At 36.9% G+C, this 24,795-nt stretch overlaps 1 protein-coding gene across 1 annotated transcript in view; it reads right to left on the bottom strand.

Annotated features, from left to right (window-relative positions):
- The window catches only part of LOC150098108 (band 4.1-like protein 4), a 637,189-nt gene that overhangs the window by 484,066 nt on the left and 128,328 nt on the right, over window positions 1-24,795 (bottom strand). Inside the window, exon 4 of the mRNA XM_090406685.1 lies at window positions 14,766-14,844. Coding sequence (XP_090262811.1) covers window positions 14,766-14,844 — 79 coding nt within the window. The remainder of the gene's footprint in view (window positions 1-14,765; window positions 14,845-24,795) is intronic.

A 24,795-nucleotide genomic window follows, 5' to 3' on the forward strand; every position in this document is an offset into this window, starting at 1 on the left:
CGCCATTCCATACGTGGGGACAGTTTCTAATAAGGTTGCATGACTCCTCAAACTCCCATAGAATAAAAGTGACTTTTAAACCTACAGAAACGATTAGACAACTCTTAAGATCTCCAAAAGATGGCTATCCTTTCTTCAAATACTGTATTACAGTTTAAAATGCCCTAAAAATAGGGAAAAGGAATGTCAAGAACTCACTTGGCCACAGTGCAGAAAGCTACCTCCCTAAAAGTACCATTCATCCACCACTGGTCCTCGTTGCAGGTGAGGCCTACGCGGCCATCAGACCTCTTGTATTTTTCATGTACGAGGTCTAAAGGTACCGTAAGTTAGCCGATCTTAAACGGAGATGGCATTTTTATTCTGGGGAGACGGTGGGTTTCAGACTGTGTTAGCGCCAGTGCAATGTGAGCTTCCCGATGGATATATATATATATTGCATGATGAAGGAAATGTTTAAGACTTTGCAGGGAAAAATGACTTAGCCAAACAAATATTGCAGATATTTACAAAATCCCGTTTAATTCGCTTAAATAAAATAGACAGTAAACACACCGTTTTCTCATGCAGAGTGACGTCACAAAGGAATTTTTGCAAGTTTTCTAAGCCTTTTGCGACATAAGAAGAAAAACAAAGACTTTTAGGCACATACCTAAAAGTTTATCTATAACACTTATTATTATTATTATTATTATTGTTGTTGTTGTTGTTGTGATGCTAAAAAGTATTTCATGGCGGTTGGAAGAACGATAGGACACTGCGCCCTTCGATTTGAAAAGGCGAGGTTCGATTTCATGAAGAGAGGAACCTTGAATGGGCATTTTCATCTGAACGTACCGTGAGTTAGCCGATCTTAAACGGAGATTGCATTTTTATTCTTTTCTCCTCTGGATACTCAGTTTTTCATTCCGCATTCAAATAAACAGGCCAGAATATTAACAAATACGTAGCACGTTTTCTGTTAATTGTGTGCATTTATTACTCAAGTTATGGACGGTAGATAGTAGTGTAATGTATAGATGAAGGGTTAAGGAGTCCTTATTAAGGAGTCCTGGCAAATAAGTCAGCTTTTACTCTTACAGAATACAGAGACAAATGTAAGAAAGCTAAACAGTGTGTAAAACTAGCTAAACAAAAGTCATGGGAGGACTTTGGCAAGAATATAGAAAATAAATATCAAGAAGGTGGCAAAATATTCTGGAGGTTGTTGATGAAGCTTAGGAATGGAGGAAAGAGTGCTGTAAAAGGAATTAGAGATGATAAAGGTGAAATGAAAACAGGAGAAAAAGATATCCTTGAAGTATGGAGTAATTACTTTGAAAAACTGCTAAATGAAACAAGCAGTGATGACAGCACAGTGATAAAAAACACTGACCAGGCATGCAGTCAGGAATACATATCCATACTTGAAGTAGAAAAAGCCATCAAAGGCTTGAAATGTGGAAAGGCAGCAGGAGTAGATGATATTCGACCAGAAATGCTGAAGTATGGTGGTATAAGAGTCTTACAGTGGCTGCACTGCATAGTTCAGAAAGCCTGGACTGAGGGACGAATTCCCGATGATTGGAGTAGAGCTCTCATAGTACCCATATATAAAAAGGGAAATAAAACTGAATGTGAGAATTACAGAGGTATTTCCCTACTGAGTGTTCCTGGCAAGATCTATGCAAGTATACTTGAGAAACGGTTGAGAAGAATTGTGGAAGAAAAGCTTGGTGAAGAACAAGCTGGATTCAGGCCAAATAGAGGCTGTCAGGATCAGATCTTCACTTTACGACAAATAGTCGAGAAAGCATGGGAATATAACAAAGATCTGTATTTAAGTTTTGTCGATTTGGAAAAGGCATATGACAAGGTGCCAAGAGAGAAGTTATTCAATACGCTGCAGTTATATGGTGTCAATGGGGCATTATATCAAGCAATACTTAGTCTTTATTTGAGTTGTGAGTCAGCAGTTAGAATTGAAGGAAGTACAGGAAGATGGTTTAATGTTAAATCTGGTGTGAGACAAGGATGTACATTATCCCCTCTGTTATTCATTATCTATATGGATCACATTATGAAGGAATGTGGTATTAAACCTGATATCAAAATTGGAGATGTTAATGTCAGATCTTTGCTTTATGCGGATGATGTTATACTTCTAAATAAATCCGCTACAAGTCTGCAAGATTCTCTGACTAAATTGAATAGCTGTTGTAATAGATATGGTATGAAGGTTAGCAATAAAAAGACAAAGATAATGAAAATAGGCAGAATCATTGAAAATGTCAACTGTGTTGTGAATGGAGAACCTGTGGAACAAGTAAAACATTTCAGCTACTTAGGCACAATTTTTACTGAAGATGGTAAACTAAATATAGAAATAGACAACAGAATCAGCAAAGCTGGTATCGTGGGAAGTCAATTGAATAAATTCATATGGAATAAGAAAGAAATTAGTCGGAACACTAAATTAGCTGTATACAAGACTGTGTTCAAACCAATTTTAACTTATGGATCTGAGAGCTGGGTCAGAAGTAAAACACTTGACCAAAGACTAGAGACCGCAGATATGAGAGTCCTGAGAAAGATTAGAGGCGTGAACAGATGGCATCAATGGCAATATCATATTAAAAATGAGGATATTAGGAAAGAACTTGACATTTTCAGCATCCAGGAATGTGTTAGCAGAGCTAATCTCAGATGGTATGGTCACTTAAATAGAATGGGAGAGGAAAGATTAGCAAAACAAGTGTTCTCTGCCAGGTTGGCAGGAAAACGACCCAGAGGAAGACCAAGATATAGGTGGATTGATACGGTACAAAGTGCCTTAGACGATAGAAATATAAGATCTGATAATGTTGGAGTCTTGACAAGTAACAGACTGATTTGGAGGAAAATTGTTGATGGGAAGTTAGTAATGATGTAATTTTTTCATGTAGTACTGTCATATCCTGTACACCCCTTGAGGGTACATGGCAGGAATTTGATGATGATGATGGATTTCTTGGAGGTATCACATCATTCTTATAAGTTCCAACGTGTTCTTAAAACTTGGGAAAAAAAAAAAAAAACTGAACACATATCGACGACTGGCACAAATGGGCCTAGTAGCAATAGGTAGCTAGGTTACTGGTTCGGTCCTTGGCAAATTCGTAGCTATGCGCTTTTTTTTTTTTTTTTTTTCGGTGCGATAATTTCGACAACCGTTAAAATATTCTGTCCCGGGTCTCTTGGCAATTGCCATAGCGTTCGTACGCTTTTGCCTAATAGTCTTGTTTTTATACACTGCGACCATTAGACCTGATCCGGGACCGTACAGCAATGGAAATCTGGCTAAGGAATCACGCTTCCCCCCCCCCCCCCCGGTCTGATGGACTTGTTTGGATATAGAGAATAACTGTAAAAGCTTTTATTTGATGATATTGTTCCAATAACGAAACGTGGAAAAATAGGAGCATATATCTGCAAAATGGTTTACGCCAGTATACTTAGGATGATAAATGTACTGGAATGCAGAATTAGGGCACGGACAAGATGGTCTTCTTTATTAATTGAACTTGATAATGCTTTAAATGCAGAGTGTAGCCCGGTGGACGCCAAAGTGGTCGATATCGACCCCCAGGGATCGATAGAAAAATAAGACATCATTGTACGGGTAATATTTAATTCGGTTAACTTGGATTACCTCCATCCTGAATGAAAACGCAATTAAGAGTGAATTGTGGGAACTGTAAGATGGAGCAAGGTCATGAAAATAGTTACGGAAGCCAATCAAGTAGGCCAAAATGACGTAATTACCAATAAACGGATGAATTTATTATAGGTATATTATTTAGACTTATTACTTTTGCTTAATGACTTCAAAATAAAATAAAATTTTATATTTTATATATTATTTATCCCTCCTATCAAATATGTAATATTAAGGACGTCAAAAGTATCCCTTTGACGTTAAGCTAATATAATAATATATACTATATTATACTTACAATAAACACTAACTATAAAATAAACAATCTAAAAACTCACATAAGCGTCTGTTTTGCTTGTCCTATTATGGTTACGTAATAGTAAAATAGAGGGGGTCGATAAAAAGTCAAGAAATTCTTGAAGGGGTCGACGGTCAAAGAAGTTTGGCGACCCCTGGTGTAGCCCAATACCAACTTGAAACACTACGGTAGATATTACGACCAAAAGGTAGAAACACAAGTTATTAACTTCTGTCGATAAATACATTATTGCTTATATCTCTGCACGTGTGTCATGACTTTTAGCAGTATGTTGTACAAGTGATGAATGTACTCGGAAATGATAACATATTTATTACTGGATTTTAACATGCTATTATTTACGGGATGAAAAGATTTCAATATACAAAAAATACTACATAATACATTTTGTCAAGATACATTTGAAATTAGTTATACGTTCATATTGTAATTAGAAATCTATTAAAGGGAAATATCCGCAGGTACTTCATTTTTTTTTCATCAAACAGATGAAAACAAATACGAATATCATTTTACACACAAAACGGTATTCGTTTTACCCGACGTTCTTCTACATGCATTAATGATCACACCTGTTCTAAAAATGATATTTTCTGCGAGAGTTCGTTTGATGGTGAATCTAGTTACTAATCCATTCCAAAACTACTATTCCAAACCAGTTTTGAGACACTTTCCCTAAAGCGATGTGCCAGTGGCTTGAGGAAAAAATAACGACAAGGAGCCATTAATGTGGTTGCATCCTGCCCCGCTTGTAAATAACGTTCGCATAATGGCTGAAGTAAGCGGAAGTGAATTCCCCCCCCCCCCGCTTCCACCAGCGACTGTGTGGACTAATAAAAACAAAATAAGTGTTTTCCGATTTCCTTCAAGTGAATCACTACTAGTGCCAGTGGTATGTTTGTTAATGGTAAATTTCAGCCAGTTTTCCTCCTTTGCGAGAGGGAGAAAATTTCCTTGCTGTCTATAAGACCAGAAAACTTACTTTTAATTGAAAAGCCCTTATGAAGATTCCTCGCCTACACGAAATCAGGGCACTGTCGTTCTAAGTATGATAGAGAGAAACAATGCAAGGTTCAAAGTTATTTGAAAGAATACTAGTGCAAAAAAAAGTATGCAAATATTTGTTAAAATAACGTATTCTGTGAAGTATTTTTCTCTCGCAGAATTTTCAAGTTGTAAAACAGCAATTTAGCATGAGCTGTATCCACGAAGATAACTACCATCAGGTAGCATAACATTTACTGCTTAGTCTACCTTTACAATTTCGTGTTCGTTTTCTCACAATGTTTCGTTACTTCGCCATTACTGATTTTAATAAGATTACTTTCATTCCCGAATTTTTATTTTCATGAAAAAGTGCTTTAAAAATGATAATAACTCATAAAACTGAAGGACAAAAAAAAATAAGAAATATTGCTATAAAAGTTTTGGATATTTATTTTGAGGTAGCGGGTTTTTTTCCTCCCGAAAACTCAGGTCTTTCATTTCGCATATAGGCAAATCAATCCTAGTACACACACAAATTACAAAAACAAAACGTGCCATTAGTGACGGTAGATGGCAGTGTGTATAGTTATGGATTGTAGCGTAGTGTGTAGATAGCGGCGTTGTCTATATGTCTATATATGAGGTTTAAGTAGTAGATGGTGGGTTATGTAGAGTGGAGTAAGATCAGTCCTTTGCGATGTCTCGTAATAATAATAATAATAATTTATAACACTTCAGCCCACACACGTCAGTTCAAATTTCATAAATTACAGTATTAAGCTTAGACAATCGAACAAAGGAGCTCTCTCTCTCCTCCCAACCCACAGCTCCGGTTTTTTCTCCTACAGACAGACGACCTAACTTGTGACACTACTGACCAAACTTTACATAGCCAGGGACCGGTTGGTATTTATGTATTGTTTGGTTCCTGCTGTAATTTTTGCAGCACATCACGTATACACATATGTGCATGTATAACGTGATGTTTATTGTTATTATTAACACTGAATAGGACATGTAAGATGGAGCAAGGTCATGAAAATAATTACGGAAGCCAATCAAGTAGGCCAAAATGACGTATTTACCAATAAATGGATGAATTTATTATAGGTATATAATTTAGACTTATTACTTTTGCTTAACGACGTCAAAATAAAATAAAATTTTATATATTATTTATCCCTCTTATCAAATACACAGTGACGGCTGAACTGGAAAAGGGTAATGGGTATACAGTGATACTGCTGGACCTTGTAAGGCCTTTGACAGGATAGCACATGGAATTCTAATCAGTAAACTGCAGCATATGGGATAGATATAAGGTTGGTAAAATGGATAGGAGGGTGGTTGATGGAGAGTTCTCAGAGAGTAGTTTATTCAGGGGTAGAGTCCAAAAGACGACCTGTGACTAGTGGTGTGCCACAGAGTTCTGTTCTTGGACCACTACTATTTAATTTGTTCATTAACGATATAGGAAAGGATCCGAGAGCAACTGTTCATTTGTTTTCTGATGATGCAAAGTAGGGTAGGGCAATAGTGAATGCACATGATATCAAAATTTTGCAAGATGATCTGGATAGGTTGGAGGACTGGGCTAAGGAAAATGGATGTCAATTTAATGTGGAAAAGTGTAAGGTTATGGGGTGAAAAGATTAGCAGTTCCACCAATGTGATATACTGCTGTATATCACATTGGTGGAACTGTACTCCAGGAGATTGATGACGCCAGGGATTTGGGAGTGTTGGTGGATATGGAGTTGAAGTTTATGGGATACATTGCAAAAATGGCTAAATCAGCTCATCAAATCACTTGGTTACTGAAGAATACTTTGACGAGCAGAGACAAGCAAATTATTGTTTCTCTGTATCGAGCCTTGATAAGACCCCATCTTGACTACTGTGCCCAGATCTGGGTGCCAGGCTTTCTTCTTGATTGGGAGGTGGAGAGGATCCAGAGGCAAGTGACTAAGATGATAGTAGGTCTATGGAATGAACCTTATGAGAACAAGTTGAAGAGATGTGGGTTGCAGAAATTGCTTGTTAGGTGGAAAAGGGGTGATATGATTGAGACATTCAAATTACTGAAGGGGTTCTATAAGATTAATTCAGAGGATATTTTTCAGAATAGGACTGGTTGTAGGAGGATTCGGGGTCTTCCATGGAAACTGGGCAAGAGTGTGGTTAGCATGGGTGTTAGAACTAGGTTTTTTTACTTGGAGAGTGGTGAATGAGTGGAATAAGTTGCCAGAGTCTGTTGTGGGTGCCATGACTGTGAATGAGTTCAAGGCAAAGTATGATAGATACTGTGTGGATGTTGAATAGTTGTTTTTGGCATCATGTTTAGGATCTCCCTCGATGAGTCTAAGGACTCCTTGGAGTTGCCCGTAATAATAATAATTATTATTATTAACATCATCATTTGGTATTTTTACTGGTGTATGATATCAGTTAGGCAGCAGATCAGAATTAAGTGTTTTTTTTTTGTATGTATGCAATGTTATAAACCTGAATAAGCAATAGTAACATAATTCTGTCGTTTAATTTAATTATTTTTTTTTAACTTATCGCATATTTTCAAGATCAACATCTCACATCAGCGTCTTGATTTTATTTTTTTTTAGAGGTCATGCAACTTTTATTCTAAAGAACAGTACCGAGCTGTGTGCTACACTTTGGGAAAGTAGTCTATGGAGAAAGTTTAAGCCACTGTTATCCTACCAAAATTCAGTTTATGAAAGGCAGATTAATTGGCAATAACTGTGCCTAGTATGTAAAGGAGAGGATGAGATAATGGCAATGTCTACGAACTTACAAAAAAAAAAAAAAAAAAGTCTTTTTTTAATTAAAAGGCATTAACATTTCGAAGTTCAGCAAAGAACAATATAGTGTGTGTGTGTGTGTGTGGTGCGCGCGCACGTGAAACAGATAGTACTTTGAAATGATGTCTGGCAACAAAATTTGGGCTCTTCTATATTTGTAGCACATCCATGCAATAAATATGTGGGAATAATTAAGAGGAATATGTTGATTCATGCTATTTGCAATAGACTCAGTAATAACTTTTCGCAATTATACCATCACCGCCCCTTTTGTTCTGGCTTTTATTTTCGTTGAAGAGATCACTGATACTCTCAACTTTTTCGAGATAAACTCAACGTTTATCTCGAAAAAGTATCAATAAAATCATTTTTTTACTGTTTCTAGTGACACCAAAGTAGCCAATCAGAAAAGGAATTACAAGAAGCTGATCCTATTCCAAATGTATATGGATTGGTGGTCAAAATGTGAAGAGGAACATCCTACAATTTTTCATATCCAATATGCAAAAGTGGGATCATTACAACGTATGTATTGAAACTACTCTAATTTGTATCACTATCGAACTCCAGCACTAAATATTCCGAGAATGCTTCTCTACTTAACCTGTATTATTTCAAAATTATGTGTTATGTATTATTTCAAAATCAACTGGACTTTAAATGATGCATACATAAAAAAAAAAAAGAGTTCAGATGTGTGATTGTTAACAACAATCACACATCTGAACTTTTTTTTTTTTTGAATAACGTTCGAATATTTGAAATGGAGCATCCCCACACCATTAGTTGTTAATGATACAAAAAAAAAAAAAAAAATTGTTTGAAATAATAACATTTCTGTATTCTTTTACATAAAATTGTGTATACTCTATTATAATAAATATAAGCATTTTACACTTACTTAGAGTGAAATTATATGATTGCCTAAGATTGTTTGAATTATGGCAGAAACAAATCAGGCTATGAGTTTGGTGTATTATGTCTATTAACTTCGTGTGTTCTTCTATACATTTCCTGTTTTAAGGGGAAAAAAATCCCTGTTATTTCTGTCTGAGACTGGCTAACTTACCTTCATCTGAAAAATCTTATTAAAAAGACTCTTCGTCCCAGACAGGATTGAAACTCAGGTTTTTCTAATCAAAATTCATCGTTGATACAATGAGATATATGAAGGCCTGGCTGGATAAATAATATGCAATGTGATTTAATGTGCTCAAATTTATTCATTACAATATTCCACGAACTTTATGACAGGGAAAAAAATAAGGCAATGATTGATAACGATAAGAAAGGTGTGTTTGTTGTAGAGTGATAATTCATCATAACACCTAAAGCTGTTTCTGATATATGCTGTAGAAGTATTTTTCCTAATTTTAAAGCCACTAAAATATGACTGATACAAACCAAAACTGAAAGGACTTCAACTTTAAAGAGATCTTAATTATCAAATTTTATTAAATTTCAGCCAAAGAGGAATGATTAGCTTGTCTAACCTTTTTTCCAATTAAAAATGGCTAATTAGAGTTGAATAATATAAGATAGTATTTCATCATCTTTGAATCAAATGAAAATCTAAGAATGAAAATTAGTGTATTACAGTATTTGCATATGTCCGATAAATAACGCATTAGCAGGCTCCTATAATTGTTTATACAGTTTGAAATTCTCAGTCGGTTTCGACGATGCCCTTTGGTTCGAAAGACCCGAGTTCGAATCCCGTCTAGCACGCAAAGAACCATTATCAGGGCTTTCCAACTGAAGGCGAGTTAGCCAGTCTTATACGAAGGTAGAGGGGGGGGGGGGTTCTCCTGGAAACTCGGGTTCTTTGTCCCTCAGAACAGGCAAACAAGCCATTAGAACAGACGCAATTAACCTACATAATACAATGGTCTCATAGTCCGTGATTTGCTTCGGCCATAAATCTAAATAAATCAAACAGGTTGAAATTACTGAGGATTGGATTTTCGATTGCTGACATTCCCATAATTTTTGAAAGAGAAAAAAAATTAAGATATCTATGACAAGTTTTCAATGTTCGAAGAACCCTTTCGAGTGGTGGTAATAATACTAAGCTCAACCACGTTGTCACCCACGTGGTTGGGCTTAGTATTGTATGATATTTGTGTTATGTTACATTAGTTATTTTTGTAATCCCCGTAGATGTCCTAGTGACTAGGACGAAATATAGGAAGTATTAAATTCTTTTTAATCCTTTCTGAGTGTTGTAAAAAAATCCATTAAACCTCCAACATTATAATATAGTAACAGCTTGTTGCGTTTATCCAATTTGCTGTTGCGGTTGATCAGGGGATAGAGTTGGGCTATGGTTCTGGATGTCTTTGTGCCTATGAGCTTGATATGGCTGTTGAAATTTAGCTTGTTGTCTAGTTGTATTCCAAGGTATTTGGTTTCTGTCTGCCATGGTATCTTTTTTCTGAGGAGTTGAATATCATCTTGGATGAAGGCTTTGCGTCTGGTGAATATTATAGCTGAGCTTTTGACGGGGTTTACTTGTATCCTCCAGTCGGAGAACCATTTCTCTAGCTTTGTGATGGTATCCTGGAGACGACTGATCGCCAGGTGTGGGCGGAGAGATCTTGTCATTATGGCTGTGTTGTCAGCATAAAAAAGGGCTGTGATGGTAGTCCTCGGGTTCTGTGGAATGTCAGCCACGTAGATTGTGAAAAGTAAAGGAGCCAATAGAGATCCCTGTGGTACTCCTGCCAGGATTTCGCATCTAGTTGAGATGGTGCCATTTATTTTTATCTGCATGGATCTGTCAGTGAGGTATGATTTTATTAGATGGGTAAGGTTTGTTGGAATGAATGAGTTTGTAGAGCAATAATCCTTGATGCCATACTTTATCAAAGGCCTTGGCAATATCCAGAAAAACTGCAGCTGTGTGAAGGTTCCAGTTGTATCCTTGAGTGATATGCTCCACTAGCGGGGTATTTTTGCACTGTGCTGTGCATACGGCGGAAGCCAAATTGTTCATTTGGAATTGTTCCTAATTGGTCTGATTTTTCTTGTAGTCTTGAAAGGATAATTTTTTCAGCAATCTTTCCTAGGTTGGAAAGCAGGCTTATTGGACAGTAGCTTTGCGGGAGTTGTGGATTGTTTCCTGGCTTTTTTATTGGTATGATGTCGGCTGTTTTCCATGCAGTGGGGAAGTGCTGTATCCTCAGTATTGCATTGGTTATGTTAACCAGGTGTATAATAGTAGCCTTTTTAGGAAGTAATCTGATGATTCTGTTAGTAATTCCATCTGGACCTGGAGTTTTTTTGTTGTTTAGATGTTTTATGATGTTGGTTATTTCAACTGGAGTAGTGGGAGTGATGCTGTCTGGTTTGTCTTTGGACTGTCTTAAGGTACGCTTGACCTGCTGGTGGACTTTATATAAGTGGGTGATGTTTATATTGTCATATGATGGGCTGCATTGTTTTTCTAAGTTTTCTGCTATTGCTTCTGCTTTTTCTTTATCAGTGTGCCCGTTTCATGAGCAGTTTGCATGGGGGGTAGGGGATTGTGTTTGGTGCGCAGAATCTTCAGAAATTTCCATATCGTGTGATCTTCTGGGTTGAGTGATGATAGTTTATTGTCCCAATCCTGATTTCTGTGGATTTGAAGTGCTTTTCTGACTTGGTTGTTCAAGTAATTTAGTGTTTTCTTGTCCTGTGGGGCTCTTGTGTTGTGGTAACTTTTCCTGGCTTTGTTTTTTTGTTCTGATGAGGTCCATGATGTTTTCTGGGAACCGACTGGTTGGGTGGTTGGTTGTGGTTTTGGTGACTGCTTCTAGTGCTTTTTTAATTTGGTTTGTTAGATTGCTTACTGCTTCATCTATTTCTTCTTTTTTGTGGATGATGGATACAGGACCAATGTATTCTGGTAGGATTTTAGCTAGCCTATCCCATGATATGAAGGTGTGCTGGTGGGCCAGTTGGTCTTGCGTGCCAAGTTTGATCAGGATTGGGTTGTGGTCAGATGATAGTTCACTGATCATCTCTAGTTTGTATTGATAACTGATGTTTCCAAGGATAGCTATGTCAAGTACATCTGATCTGCCAAGAGGGCTGTAATGAGTGTGCTCAGTGGGTCCTGCTACCACAACCGAGTTAAGTGTTGAATAGTTGTGTAGTACGCTCCCACTTCTGTTGTTGTTGGTGCTGAACCATGCTGTGTGTTTGGCGTTCAAGTCTCCTGCTATGATGGTGGGTCTGTGGTGCCAAGGACTGCATCCAGGTCTGCTGTCAGTAGAGGGTTGCTTGGTGAATTGTAGGCAGCAAATATCTTGAGGCTTCCAGCATTGTTTGTGTGGACTTGTATTCCTGTGGTCTCCAGGTTTGTAGTCTGTGGGTTGGATATGGCATTGTGGTGGAGGTACGGTTTGATGTAGATGGCAGTGCCTCCCCCTCTGGTGCTGAGTCTATCCGTTCGGTATGTTGTGTATCCTCTCACTTCTGGGTTGTTGGCAGGTCTTAGGTGGGTCTCGTTGATCAGCATTATGTCCGGGTTGCGTCTTTGTGCGAATTCCTGTAGTTCTAGTGTCTTGTTGGTGAGGCCATTGGCATTACAGGCTGCAATTATAAGCGAATTGGGTTTTACTTTTGTTTTATTCATAGTTGAGTGCTGTCAGTATGGAATGGGTTCCTTGCAGGAATCTCTTTGTGGAGGATGGAGTTGGGTTTGTTCTGCTGAATTCCTGCAGCATAGTGGCTAGCGAGGCAGTCAGTATTGCTGTGATGTTGGAGCCTATTTGATTGCTTTGCATTGTGTCCTTTGGGCAGGCTGCTTCTGCATAGGTCTTGGTGGAAGGTTGAGCCCTTTCCTGACTTTTATGGATAGGGTTTTGTTGGTTTGATGACTGTGCAGCAGAGATGCTTTGAGTGGTCCAGATTGAGGGAGGTTGGATGGGTCTTGTAGTTCCATGATTTCTGGGGTGGTGGTTGCATCCTTTGTAGTTTGCTGGGTGGGGACCTCCACAGCTGGCACATTTGGCAGGTGTGGTTCTTGGTTTTGTGCATGTAATGGTTTGATGTTTCTCGCCACACTTCAGGCATCTGAACTCGGCTTTACACAGTCTTTGGGCATGGCCAAACTTTTGGCAACGATGGCATTGCCCTGCTGATGCCCTTTTCCTGAGTGGTTCTGTTGCTATCTTAAGTCCACAGACTGCAGTTATGTCATAAATTCGTCTTTGTGTGTTCTGGATCTCAACCAATACTAATGGCATCAGTTGTTTATCGGATCTGAACATCCGGCTGGCTTTGATTGGTATTAGGCCCTGCTGGGTAAGGTCTGCCGCGATCTCCTCAGAGGTAATGCCTTTGGTGACACCTCGCAGTACAACCTTTAGATTTCTTTCGCTGCTTAGTTCGAAGGTGTGGTACTGTAGTTTGTTATCCATCATTTTTGTTATCCCTCTGTAGTCTGTGACTGTTGTTGACTGAATTTTTACTCCTTCGTCGGTGTTTCTGGCCCAGGCGTATCCAATTTGATGTTCTCTCAGGTTTCTTGCAACTGTGGTCCATTTTTCCTTTTCACGGAGAATTACCGGGGGGGGGACCTTTTCCTTTTTTTCCGGCACTGTTTGTGAGGGTGTTTCGTTTTCCATATGATCATCCTCGATTCTGCGTCTTTTATTCGTTTGTTCTTCTGTGAAGACTGTGGTTCTCGGGTAGGGAGATGATCGTGCCTTTGATCTCTTCTACTTCGCCCTCTATATCTTCGGATTCTTCTGGTTGTGTGTACAGGTTTAGGAAACCTGGCCATTCCGTATCAAATTTTTTAAGCAATAATTTAAACAGTTTTAGTGCTTGCTCTTTGTTTAGATGCTCTAGAAGATCATTAATATTATCCATGTCTGTTTTATTCGTTGTTATATCTAGTAGGTGGTGATTGGGGAATTGCTTATGATCGCAATTAGAAATCCCGCAGGTCTTGAGACCTGCAAGCAGAAATTTTGTAGAGGATATTGCAGATGAAAAGGATTTCCAGCAATATCGAGCGATTAGCTAAATGCGCAAAGCAATAGCATATGAAATTTAAGAAAATGAAGAACGCTTAACTCTATATATCATTCAAAACTATCGCACTGATCAAAATGCGCCACTAATACGCGAGCCGCCGTTTGCATAGCATCAGAAAATAATAGCTACACGTCTGCGTAACTCAATCCATATAGATCAGTGTTTTCTAAATTCTTAATTTCATTAAATTACAATAAATTCATATAAAAATTAAATCAGTATAACTTTTGTTGTCTGCCAATTTTCTTCAATAAAAAATAGTTTGTCCTACTTCCTTCAAAAAATGTAGTTTTAAAATATCATGCAAAGTTTTTATAAATTGCATACGAGAAATTGATTTTTTTAATAATAGTATGGCAATTGTCACATACACTTTCCCTAATTAAAACGGTGTCAAAACAAATAGTGTTACTACTACCACCTTCCCATCCGGCACCATTGTTGATATTATAATTATATAATACATCGAAGGATATAGAGTAAATCTGTTTGGTTAATTGGAAATATAGACGAAGCAACTAATGCTACGATGCCAGTGTATTATAACCTTACCACCAGCGTATGAGAACGACTAAACCGATCTTGACAGAAAAGTGCATAAAGGTTCTTCCAGTCCTACGGAATATGGACTCAAATCTTTACAATCGAAGGATAAATATCGCGTCTTCTTTGGGATGCACTACGGAAGCAAGGCATCCTGCACCAATTTTTTTTTTTTTTTTTTTCCCAGAAACAAAATAGTTCAGGATCGGATGAATTCAAAATGCGAGATAACTTCTGTAATTCGTGCTAAAGGTGATTCATCACTTTTACCAGATATGATAATGGATCAGAGTGCGGTTAAAGGGTATAGAAAAATAATAACTGAATTAAAAATGAACTATAAAAATATATCTGTAAACCTATTGTTAGTCATTTGATAATCAATTTATCTCACCTTGTAATTTCCTCCAGAAGCTTACAAGGATCAGAAGCGTAGAATTTTACGCCAAAATATAACGTAAAACTGTGTGTTCCTGTAAAATAAAAATTATTATTGTTGAGAATTTAAAATATGCATTGTACGTTACTTCAGAAAAAATTAAAGCAATAAAAATAGTTTCAAGCAGGACTCTAGAAATATACTCATCCACTCGCAGTCATGTTAGTGAACTACAGCAGTCGGCAGAATTTTGGCCTCACCAATGATGGATCATGGTTGGAGAAGTTAAAACTCCTTGCTAGTCATTTTATAGACAAGCAGATTTTTTAAATAGCATATTTAAGTTCCGCCATGATCAGCAAAATTTACAGCGTGTCCGCTCTCCAATTAACAAAAATATAAATTCATCGGTGTAAAACCTCCCTTTTCTACTTATTGGAGGCCTAAAGTGGCTTGTAAAATTCACTTCCAAGCAGGTGTATCTAACTCTTGGCGCATCCATGGCACTAATGTACTGTATACTATAGGCAACCTTTCTCAGACGGGAGTCACATAAGTTATATTTTTGGATTCTGATCTAAATAATAGTAAATGATAAGTAATGCTAGATAGAAATGATAAATCATTTTTATAGCAATTTTATCCACTTATGAAAGGATGCTAACCGAAAGTACGAGTACATTGTAGTTCACGTGGGAGGGCTAAAGGGCTGCTCTTGAGAGACCAAACATTCGTACTTTTTTCAAAGTACCAATCAGCAAGGTGACGGTTGTGGCATTTTGAATGCCGCAATGAAAATCGAACTCACAGCCTGAAGAGCGGAGAAGCTATCCTTGGCCGCCAAAGCTGGTATACGACTGGATATTCCTAAAATGTTTACAGTGCAGAATGTACAAAAATAATTAAATTATCACAGATTTTACAAATAAATATCAATAGCTGTTTGTTGCTTCTACAAGTTTTATTTATTCAGAATTAGTGTGTTAATTCTGAATAAATGATTCCAATATCCGACAGACTTGTGCATTGGATACAGGAAAAAACAATTCTTGATTGTGCACTACACATGTGCATTCGCAATGAGATCAATCAGATATCTGTTTGAAAAGAAAATCCTGGTTGCAATGAAAAGGAAATATTTGGAGAGGACACCTAGTCTCGAAACTCTGATTCCTGAAAAGTCTATCACTCTGACATTGGGTGCTGTACAGTTACTTCGTTGGATTGAAGTTGCCACTTAAGGTCATGATGTTATGCCTATCAACTCTGTGTGTGTGTGTGTGCACGCGCGCGCGACGAAAGAGAGAGACGTTTATGATATTAGGTTCGCTACAGATCAACTTCATTACACCTTGAATAGGTATTTCGGGGGAATGAACGACACTTTTTATACGACTTACACCCATTGTAAACTTACATCCATTGTATATTAGCACTGTGGGTAGGCCAAGAGTTTTTAGTTTATTTATTTATATATATATTGTAATTTTATTTTTGTAAATAATCCTGAATTCCTGCTTTAAAGATCACATATGGAACCTTTTCAAGCCACTTCAGACCTCCAATAAGTGGGACGATGATTTCACACCAGGAATGGAATTCATCTCCCACATAAATATATTCACAAACACCTATGTCCGCGGCAGGATTCTACCCTACGGCATGTTGATTGGAGAGTGAGTAATGTAATCAATCAGCCTACTAAGCCGACATATTTGTAATCTATAATAAACATGGCTGCTAAATTCTTAATGTGCTTAATGTTAAATCAGCTAATGTGTTTAACGTGCCGAATGCAAGATTGGCAAATATACATTTGAGGAAATTATGAAAATTTTCATTTGCAATGTTGACAGCCTTATTCATCACAGCGCATGTGCGCCGTTTTTATAGGACAGGCCTGAAGCAGATTGGAACGATTGGACTTAATCGGGATTCGAAGAAAGGCACTTAAAATTCGATAAAATTTTGAAAGATTTTCCTGAATAAGGAGGAAGAAAATTCTTTATATATTTTTTTAATTCTTTAAAAATAACTAAATAAACTAAATTAGTTTTTTTTTTTTTTTTGTAAAAATATAATCAATAAATATATTATTTAATTTTAATGTTATTTAATAGCATATATTTCCGCTACTTAATTATTTTACATTAGGGGCCGCCAAAATGATCCCAACTGGGTCCCGTATTTGCTACTGCCGGGACGACACCGTTTGACATGAATATGGCTACATTGAATACCTTCGCTCCTTCTGATGTCAATGATGAGAACGTAGTCTCTGGAACTACAGTGCCATTTGCAATTTTTGAGTACCAGATTGCTATTTTTTGCATGGCTTATTATCTATGCCCAGAGACTTTTAATGCTCCATGGTTTTATATTATAGAAGCACATTTTATGAGCAGCTAATTATATCATAACACTTTTGTATGACCTATCAGACTGAAATAAATACACTAGGTAATAACCTTTATTATTTCGGAAAACAAATTCGGAGATTGTTTTATATATGAGGGGATCCTATAAGGAATGACATTTTTTCCATATGGACAAATATGGTTTCTTGTTTATGCATGTAACTGTGCATATTGCGTGGAATATTATGATAAAATATTGCATGCAAACTACTACAAACTATGTTAACTGTTTTCATTTTTGTAAAACAATAAGAAGAGGAGGGGTGTTAGAAGACAAAATTAGACAAGAAAATGCTTTAGAAATCTAAGATAACCCGACTACAGCCACAAAACATTATGAGTTAATGGCAAGGAAGCATTAATGCGAGGCAAAAACCAATATAAATTCTGGACTTTCAGAAACGACCACATCTTAGATGATGACAACGGGCTATTAGTTGCCTGAAAAAAAAAAAACTTACAGTAACTTTTCCAATAGTTGAATTCAAACCGTTCTATCGTCTCTCTCACATTCAACAACTGGGAAACGCATTCAAAACTAAAAGCGGTTCCCAATATATTCTCACTAGAGAATCTTAGAGAACAGTCACCATTTTAAGTCACCGAACATCAAGTTTATTTCTGAATTGACCACTGGAAAATGAGAAGCGAGTGCTTTATTACGTGCGTGTCGTTTGAGTTAGTTGCTGCTTACCGGTATAACTATTTGGCCAATTAAAATTATCCCAATGACTAACGGACTATCAGTTGCACGTGACAGGCAATAGATGTGTATAGACGGGAGAGAGCGTCTGGGAAACTATCTATTATATTCAAATTTGTGTGACAGTGGGTCAAGGTCGGGAGCCAGATGAGCAGGTAAAAATATCTCAGAAGCCCTTGACCTGCAAAAATGACCACATGCAAAATGGATTCTAGTAGACCTAGAATAATGTGATAAACAAAAAACTTCAAGTCATTGTCCGGAATGTGGTTAAAACAACTGAATCTATGTAAGAGGAAAGATTTATATGATCGTGAAATAAGGGACAAACCACTATTGGTCAAATAACTATGCAGCAGAAACAGGAACTGTGAGGGAGTGCATTTAAACGCACAGTGAATCAGATTCTATTCCAACGGTTATAACGACAGATGATCATTGGAGATGGTATAGCCTGTTTAATTATCACCAAAATAGATAAAGAACATTAGCCACGTATGTATACACCAAAGGACTAAGAGAAAGATCGCATGGAGTGATGAATTATGGTTCCAGTAATTTCATGGGACAGAAGTATAGTCATAAAGCTATAGATGTCACGTCTGGTCGCAACAAGACGAGGAAGTGGAGCGATGGTCTAGGGCAGGGTTTCCCAAACTGTGTTCCGCGAGAAATTCTCCTGGAATTTGTCATTTTAGTTTTCTAAGCATTTTTCATGAATAAATATTTTATAGTGGAAATATTCCGAGGAGAAGAATATTCGTGAATATGTCGAAAAGCTCGAACCCAGAACGCCTAATAACATCTGTGTAGCAAATGTTAGTGACCAAGCCGTGTATTTTTAAACGTGGAAGTATTCATGAATTATCGTGAATTCTCACACATCGAAACCTTTCAACATTTGGGAAAGGGAATACCGCTGTTTATGGCCGATCATAAAAATTGCCTGCAAGCCGATTACGACAATGGGCGGCATATCCTCTGTTCTCAAAACTGAACCAAATAACATCTGTGTTAAAAATGTTAGTGACCAATCAGCAAGGAAGTATAAAGAAAATTTTTCCACTGAAATTAAAGATCAAGGTAGTCTGTATCCGGTTCTCAAATCTAGAAATACTGAATACTTTCTTCGCAAGTTCGTATTGTAGGGTGAAAGTTTCGAAACCGTAGTGCCGTGATTTTTTAAAAGTAATAGGCCTGCAGATTTACATTTTAATATGAATAAGAGACAAGGGACTTTGTTTAATTTTGGTATTAAGAAATCTCTTATTGAAGGTGTTTGTGACGAACAGATAGTGAGTCATCCACCACCAGCCTACAAAGCGATCTCCAGGATGTACAAAAGGAGGGGAAACTACCAGCACACAGGAGAAAAAGTCTGCATTCACTCGTAAGTACTTATATTATAAATTTTTGGTGATCAGAATGGGATGTGTCAATGAAAATCAGCACAAATTAATTTAATGTTTATATTTAATTGATGTTTAATTATTTATTAATAATTAATGATCAATTATTAATTAATAAAAATCAGCTAAATGAACAATTAATTATAAATTAATACATTACTAAATAACCAACGTGTTCCGTGAAAATATCAGGATTTGTGAAGTGTCCCGTCGTCGGAAAAATTTGGGAAACGCTGGTCTAGGGTATGATACAATATTGAACTGAAGTTAGAAGAGAGGGCGGAAGGGCATTTCCTCCCGGAAACTATAGTTTCATTCAGCAAACTAGTCAAATCAGCCAGAAGAATACATGCAATTTACAGACATAATACACTGGCCTCATAAGCTTAGTTGCACCGGTCATAATTTCAAACAATTCCGAAACATTACAGCCGACCAAGTACATTCATTCATATTACCTATTTACATGCAGATTCGCAACATGATAAATGCACCATGCCATCAAAGGGCACGTGTCATTCAGGAATGGATATAGGAGCAGTATATATTAATGGATTAGCCAGCTCAGTCACTAGATTACTACCCCAATCTTTGAAATATGATAGATTTTTTTTTAAAAAAAAGTTCATGATGGAAGCCTGCCGCCAGCAATGTGAGATGCAGAAATTCATCATCGCTAAGGACATCGTTTTTCAAACTGCGTACAGCGCTCCATTAGAAGTTTTCAACCAGCATGCTTATGGAGTAGAGAATGAACTATTACAGCTTAGTTCTTCATTTAGCCTGAAGAATGGTTACAAGACATTAAGTTTATCATCATTTTGGATTAAAATTAAAGAATTTCCATTGCTCAATAGTGTATGGAGATTATCACCATTCACAAAAATCTATTTGTGAATTTGGAAACTAGGATTTTCAACCATGAACCGATTAAAAAGAAAAGAAAAAGAAACTGAAAAGTGCACTAGATATGTGCGTGACATTGTTCTCGTGTGTTTCCAGATTGGAGTGAGTTATGAACAGACAGGCACATCCGTCGCGCTAAATAAAAGAGTTCCTAAGCTCTGTTTTTGTACTGTTTGAGATTTTTCTATTAATTTTGTTATGTTTTTGTTTTTACTTTATTATATATGTAGAAAGTTTTTTACCTTGGGTATAATATACGTTAAAGATACCAAGCTATTTTAAATATAAACATATAAACCTGGTTTTAATCCACTTTCCAAGTAAGCAAACAGACGAGTAAGTCAAGTTTGCGTCTGCAAGTGGTGCAAGTCTGGGTGACCCCGCACATAGTGCAAGTCTTAGGCAACTCGTGGTAAAGATGGAATAAGCTCTGATCACTATTCTTCGTATTTACCCTTAATGCAAAGCACATCTCCTTGAGGAGATGTATGATGCTATACATTAAAGGGCAAGGGGCCATTACCCAGACCGGTTTCGACTTTTATTCAGGTCTCATCAGTGTGAGCCAGGCTTAGAAATACCAAGGTTTAAGTAATACAGAGCTTATAAGTATTTTACCAAAACAAGTTGCCATAAGGTGCTTTGATCTTATTAAATAAAAATCTCCGGATGAGAGATAGAGGTCGAAAGTTTTTTACTTTGGGTATAATATACGTTAAAGATACCAAGCTATTTTAAATATAAACCTGGTTTTAATCCATTTTCCAAATAAGCAAACAGACAAGTAAGTCAAGTTTGGTAAAAAAACTTTCTACATCTATCTCTCATCCGGAGATTTTTATTAAAGGTCAAAGCACCTTATGGTAACTTGTTTTGGTAAAAGTCTTATAAGCTCTGTATTACTTAAACCTTGGTATTTCTAAGCCTGGCTCCCACTGATGAGACCTCAATAAAGGTCGAAACCGGTCTGGGTAGTGGCCCCTTGCGCCTTTTAATGCATAGCATCATACATCTCCTCAAGGAGATGTACTTTACATTAAGGGTAAATACTAATAATAGTGATCAGAGCTTATTCTACCTTTACCACGAGTTACCTAAGACTAGCACTACGTGCGGGGTCACCCAGATTTGCTCCACTTGCAGGCGCAACTTGACTTACTTGTGTTTGTTTACTTGGGAAATAGATTAAAACCAGGTTTATATTTAAAATAGCTTGGTATCTTTAACATATATATGAGTAAGGGTACATACTGTTTCCAAAACTTTTGTTTCAGTTGCGCGTGCTGGGTCGCTAAGTAAACATGTATTTCTTATTGTGAGTCTCGTCAAAAATTTTTGAAAAACACTGCTTAGGATATGCTTCCGAAGCCTGGAGATTCACGATCATGTAGCGTGCCATTAGATGGATATCTCCAATAATCTAGCCAAATAGTGCATTCTGTGCTTCTGCCTGACCTTTGAGGAGAACCAATACGTTTTCCGAAGAGTAAACAGCACTGATGAAAGGATAAAATACGGGTTCTTCGGAGAAAGTATCTTTTACATATTGCATTACCAAGACAACTCACGCCTAAAACATGCATGCAGGACCATGAGAGAGGGATGCAGGGGGTATATCTTACTTGGTCCGGGAGCCATAAAAACAGAATGACTAATGGATAAGGTAAGGGGCTCAAAAGAAACTTTGTACCACCCCCTAATAAAATTCCTCTCAGAGGCACTGCTTGCATGCTACAAAAACTGGTATAATTTTCGCAATTCTAACAAACCGTTTTGTTACTGCAAACATTAATTTGTTTTCCAATCGGCAAAATAAATGGATAATTCCACACATGAGACATTCCAGAAAGTATAACAAGCTGTCATGTGTGGTCTAGAGAATGACAGAAGGTTTTTTTTTTTTTTGGACAAATGGAGGCTGCAGTGCTTGCGGGGCACTAAATGAGAAGAGATGAACTAGAAAACAGACTAATGGAATGAAAGGAAAAGAAAACGGTTTGATGTTTATAGTCAGACTGATTCATTTTTTCAAATGTTAACTTTCACCTATTAGTCTTATTTTGTTATATAATTTTCAAATAATGTATATTACATTTTTTTCTCATTTACTTCTCGTTTAGCTCTGTTACACTATACTAATTTTAATAAAAAAAAATATACAGAATCAAAATCGTTTGTCCTGATCAGAGTTTACATTAAGAATCTTATTAGGGGTCTACTGTCACAATTGGGTATTTCGAATTTGTACTAACAATGCACAAGTCACGGAATAAATTTCGTTTTAATTAATACAGTACCGGTTAAAGAGCTATCCGTCATTCTACTTGCTCGCCTGACGGAAGAAGTCAGTCATCACTGTCCTCTGCCTTAGTTTGTAAAGTATTCGCCAAAGGAAAACAAGAACCGTGCATTTTTGACATACTATGGACTCAAATTAACAAAGCGATGTTCAAAATCAGCTATCATACCATAGCCATGCATTGAATTTGGGATGCGAGAAAGCCAATGTAGAGAGTGCTGCCTTCTAATCCCAGAACATTCAACTCTGCGTTTCACTTAAAACTCGAAGAGCAGTAAAATTAAGTATGGTGATCCCCTTTTTCCCTTCGAGCGTTCTGAAGGTCTTTCTTCGGAGCACAACAGCTTGTCCGTAGGGAAGAAGGTCGATCCGTGTCAGATAAGGTCGAAACCACCCACTGTAAACTCGTGGCCTATAATTATCTTAGAACCAGAGAGGCATGTACATGAAGTAGTATACTGTGGGTGCGGCTCTGGGAAACAAAGTGAAGAGAACAACGGTTTCTATTGTTGGCCTATCTACTACACTTATCTCACCTTTCACTGCTTGAATCATTACTAGTCTTAAATATACACATGATAAGCTGTAAATTTTCATTTATGTATCTAAACGTAGGATTTACTAGAGACGCGCCAAAGCAAAATATGCTAATAGTGGGTCACTGAACGACGAGCAAGTATAAGATGAATAAAAACGTTCATATATTTTCACTATATAGTAAATTCTGCTTTTAGATTTTATACTAACATTAAGCCGGCTTATCAATAACCAGCGATTTCAAATAATTATTATTGGAAATAATAAATAATGAGATCATTACTATCACTCACTTAACCTATTTTATTTCTTCATTATACACATAAAAAACAAACACATATCAAACTGGCACAAATATACAAGTTAACTACATTTTATGAGACATTGTTTGAAAGTATAAATTTATTATATAGAAAATCTATAGGGAATGTCTTTTGTTATTTTTTAAAATATCTATTTAAAACTTTTTAAATAGATATTTAAAATAGCTATTTTACTGCTAGAAATCTTTCGAAATTGGATTTTCAACTTTTCTAAAGTATAACATCATGTAATAGTCATTCTATTATCCCCCATTAAGTTTTAAAGTAGTTCGGAGCGATTCAGCGCAATTAAACGAAGCGGGACGGTGGTGCGCTTCTTCTGCAGACAGTTCTACAAATTTCATTTCAAAAGTTTTAACTATATTTGGAATATAGCTCTTTCTTACATTGCTTCATGTCATCGGGGGAATTCAGCCCCATCAAACTAAAGAGTTGCTGGGGAGGAAGATTTCTCCTCAGGTGTCTGTACTTGTCACACTGTTTAATCCTTTTCTGAGTTTGGAATATAACTGTAAGACCCACAGATCCAAAATGCAGGAAGAATTTAGAGAGACAAAAGAAAAGACAATACGATGCAGTTACACTGCTCCAGATCGCATCATTCAAAAGGATTCCGACCCGTTATTTGTTCAACAAATTTATCTATCTCATCTAATAAATAAAAAATTAAAATAAAATTAAAAAAAAAAAAAGTAAGCCTAAAACGGAAAAGCAGGTAGCTGCAATCCAAAACCGACGTAATACCATAATTGCAACAATACCGATATCATTAAGAATAATATGGATAAAGTGTCCGCTTCCAAGATGCACACAACCTCTTGTTCTTCATCTCATTTGGCTCGATTTTTTAACTTATGTTTTTTTTTTCAGAGATTACTGCAGGTATAACGTCACAAAGAACAGCCAATATGGTGAAAATTTAACCTTAACTTTTGAGATCATCCTTAAAGCCAATTTACGAGATACTTATTACAGTAGGCCAGTTACACTTTGAATGGCACATGATAATAAAGTGATTATGTACTGCCAACGGGCCGGGCGGCCATCTAAAATGAGAGCTACCACTGTAACAACATCGTGTGAACCAAGACACTTGTGATGGGGGGGTCGAAAATGTAAGATTGAAAGGTGAGAAGGCGGCATATCTGGAATAACACCACTACAAAAAAACTTTTAAGAACTTTTTTTTTTAATTTTTAGCACTTTAATGACCTGACTGGCCTGCAGCTTTGCAGTCCGTCAAAAGGCCAAAACAGTTTCAATATTTAATAATTATTATGTCTTAGAACCGCAGACTTAATACAGAATAGCTTGGAGTCCTGAAAAAAAAAAGCATTAAAAATCAGCTTCTCAGTTTATATGCAAGTAGCTGCAATACTAATACAAGTCGGGAATATTTGGCAGCAAGCGCCATACAAGTGTGTTTAGCAGCAGGGAAAAAAAACGTTACT

This window comes from Typopeltis vanoorti, chromosome 16, assembly GCF_054136105.1.
Source record: "Typopeltis vanoorti isolate ZY-2024b chromosome 16, IOZ_Tvanoo_1.0, whole genome shotgun sequence".
NCBI lineage: Eukaryota > Metazoa > Arthropoda > Arachnida > Uropygi > Thelyphonidae > Typopeltis > Typopeltis vanoorti.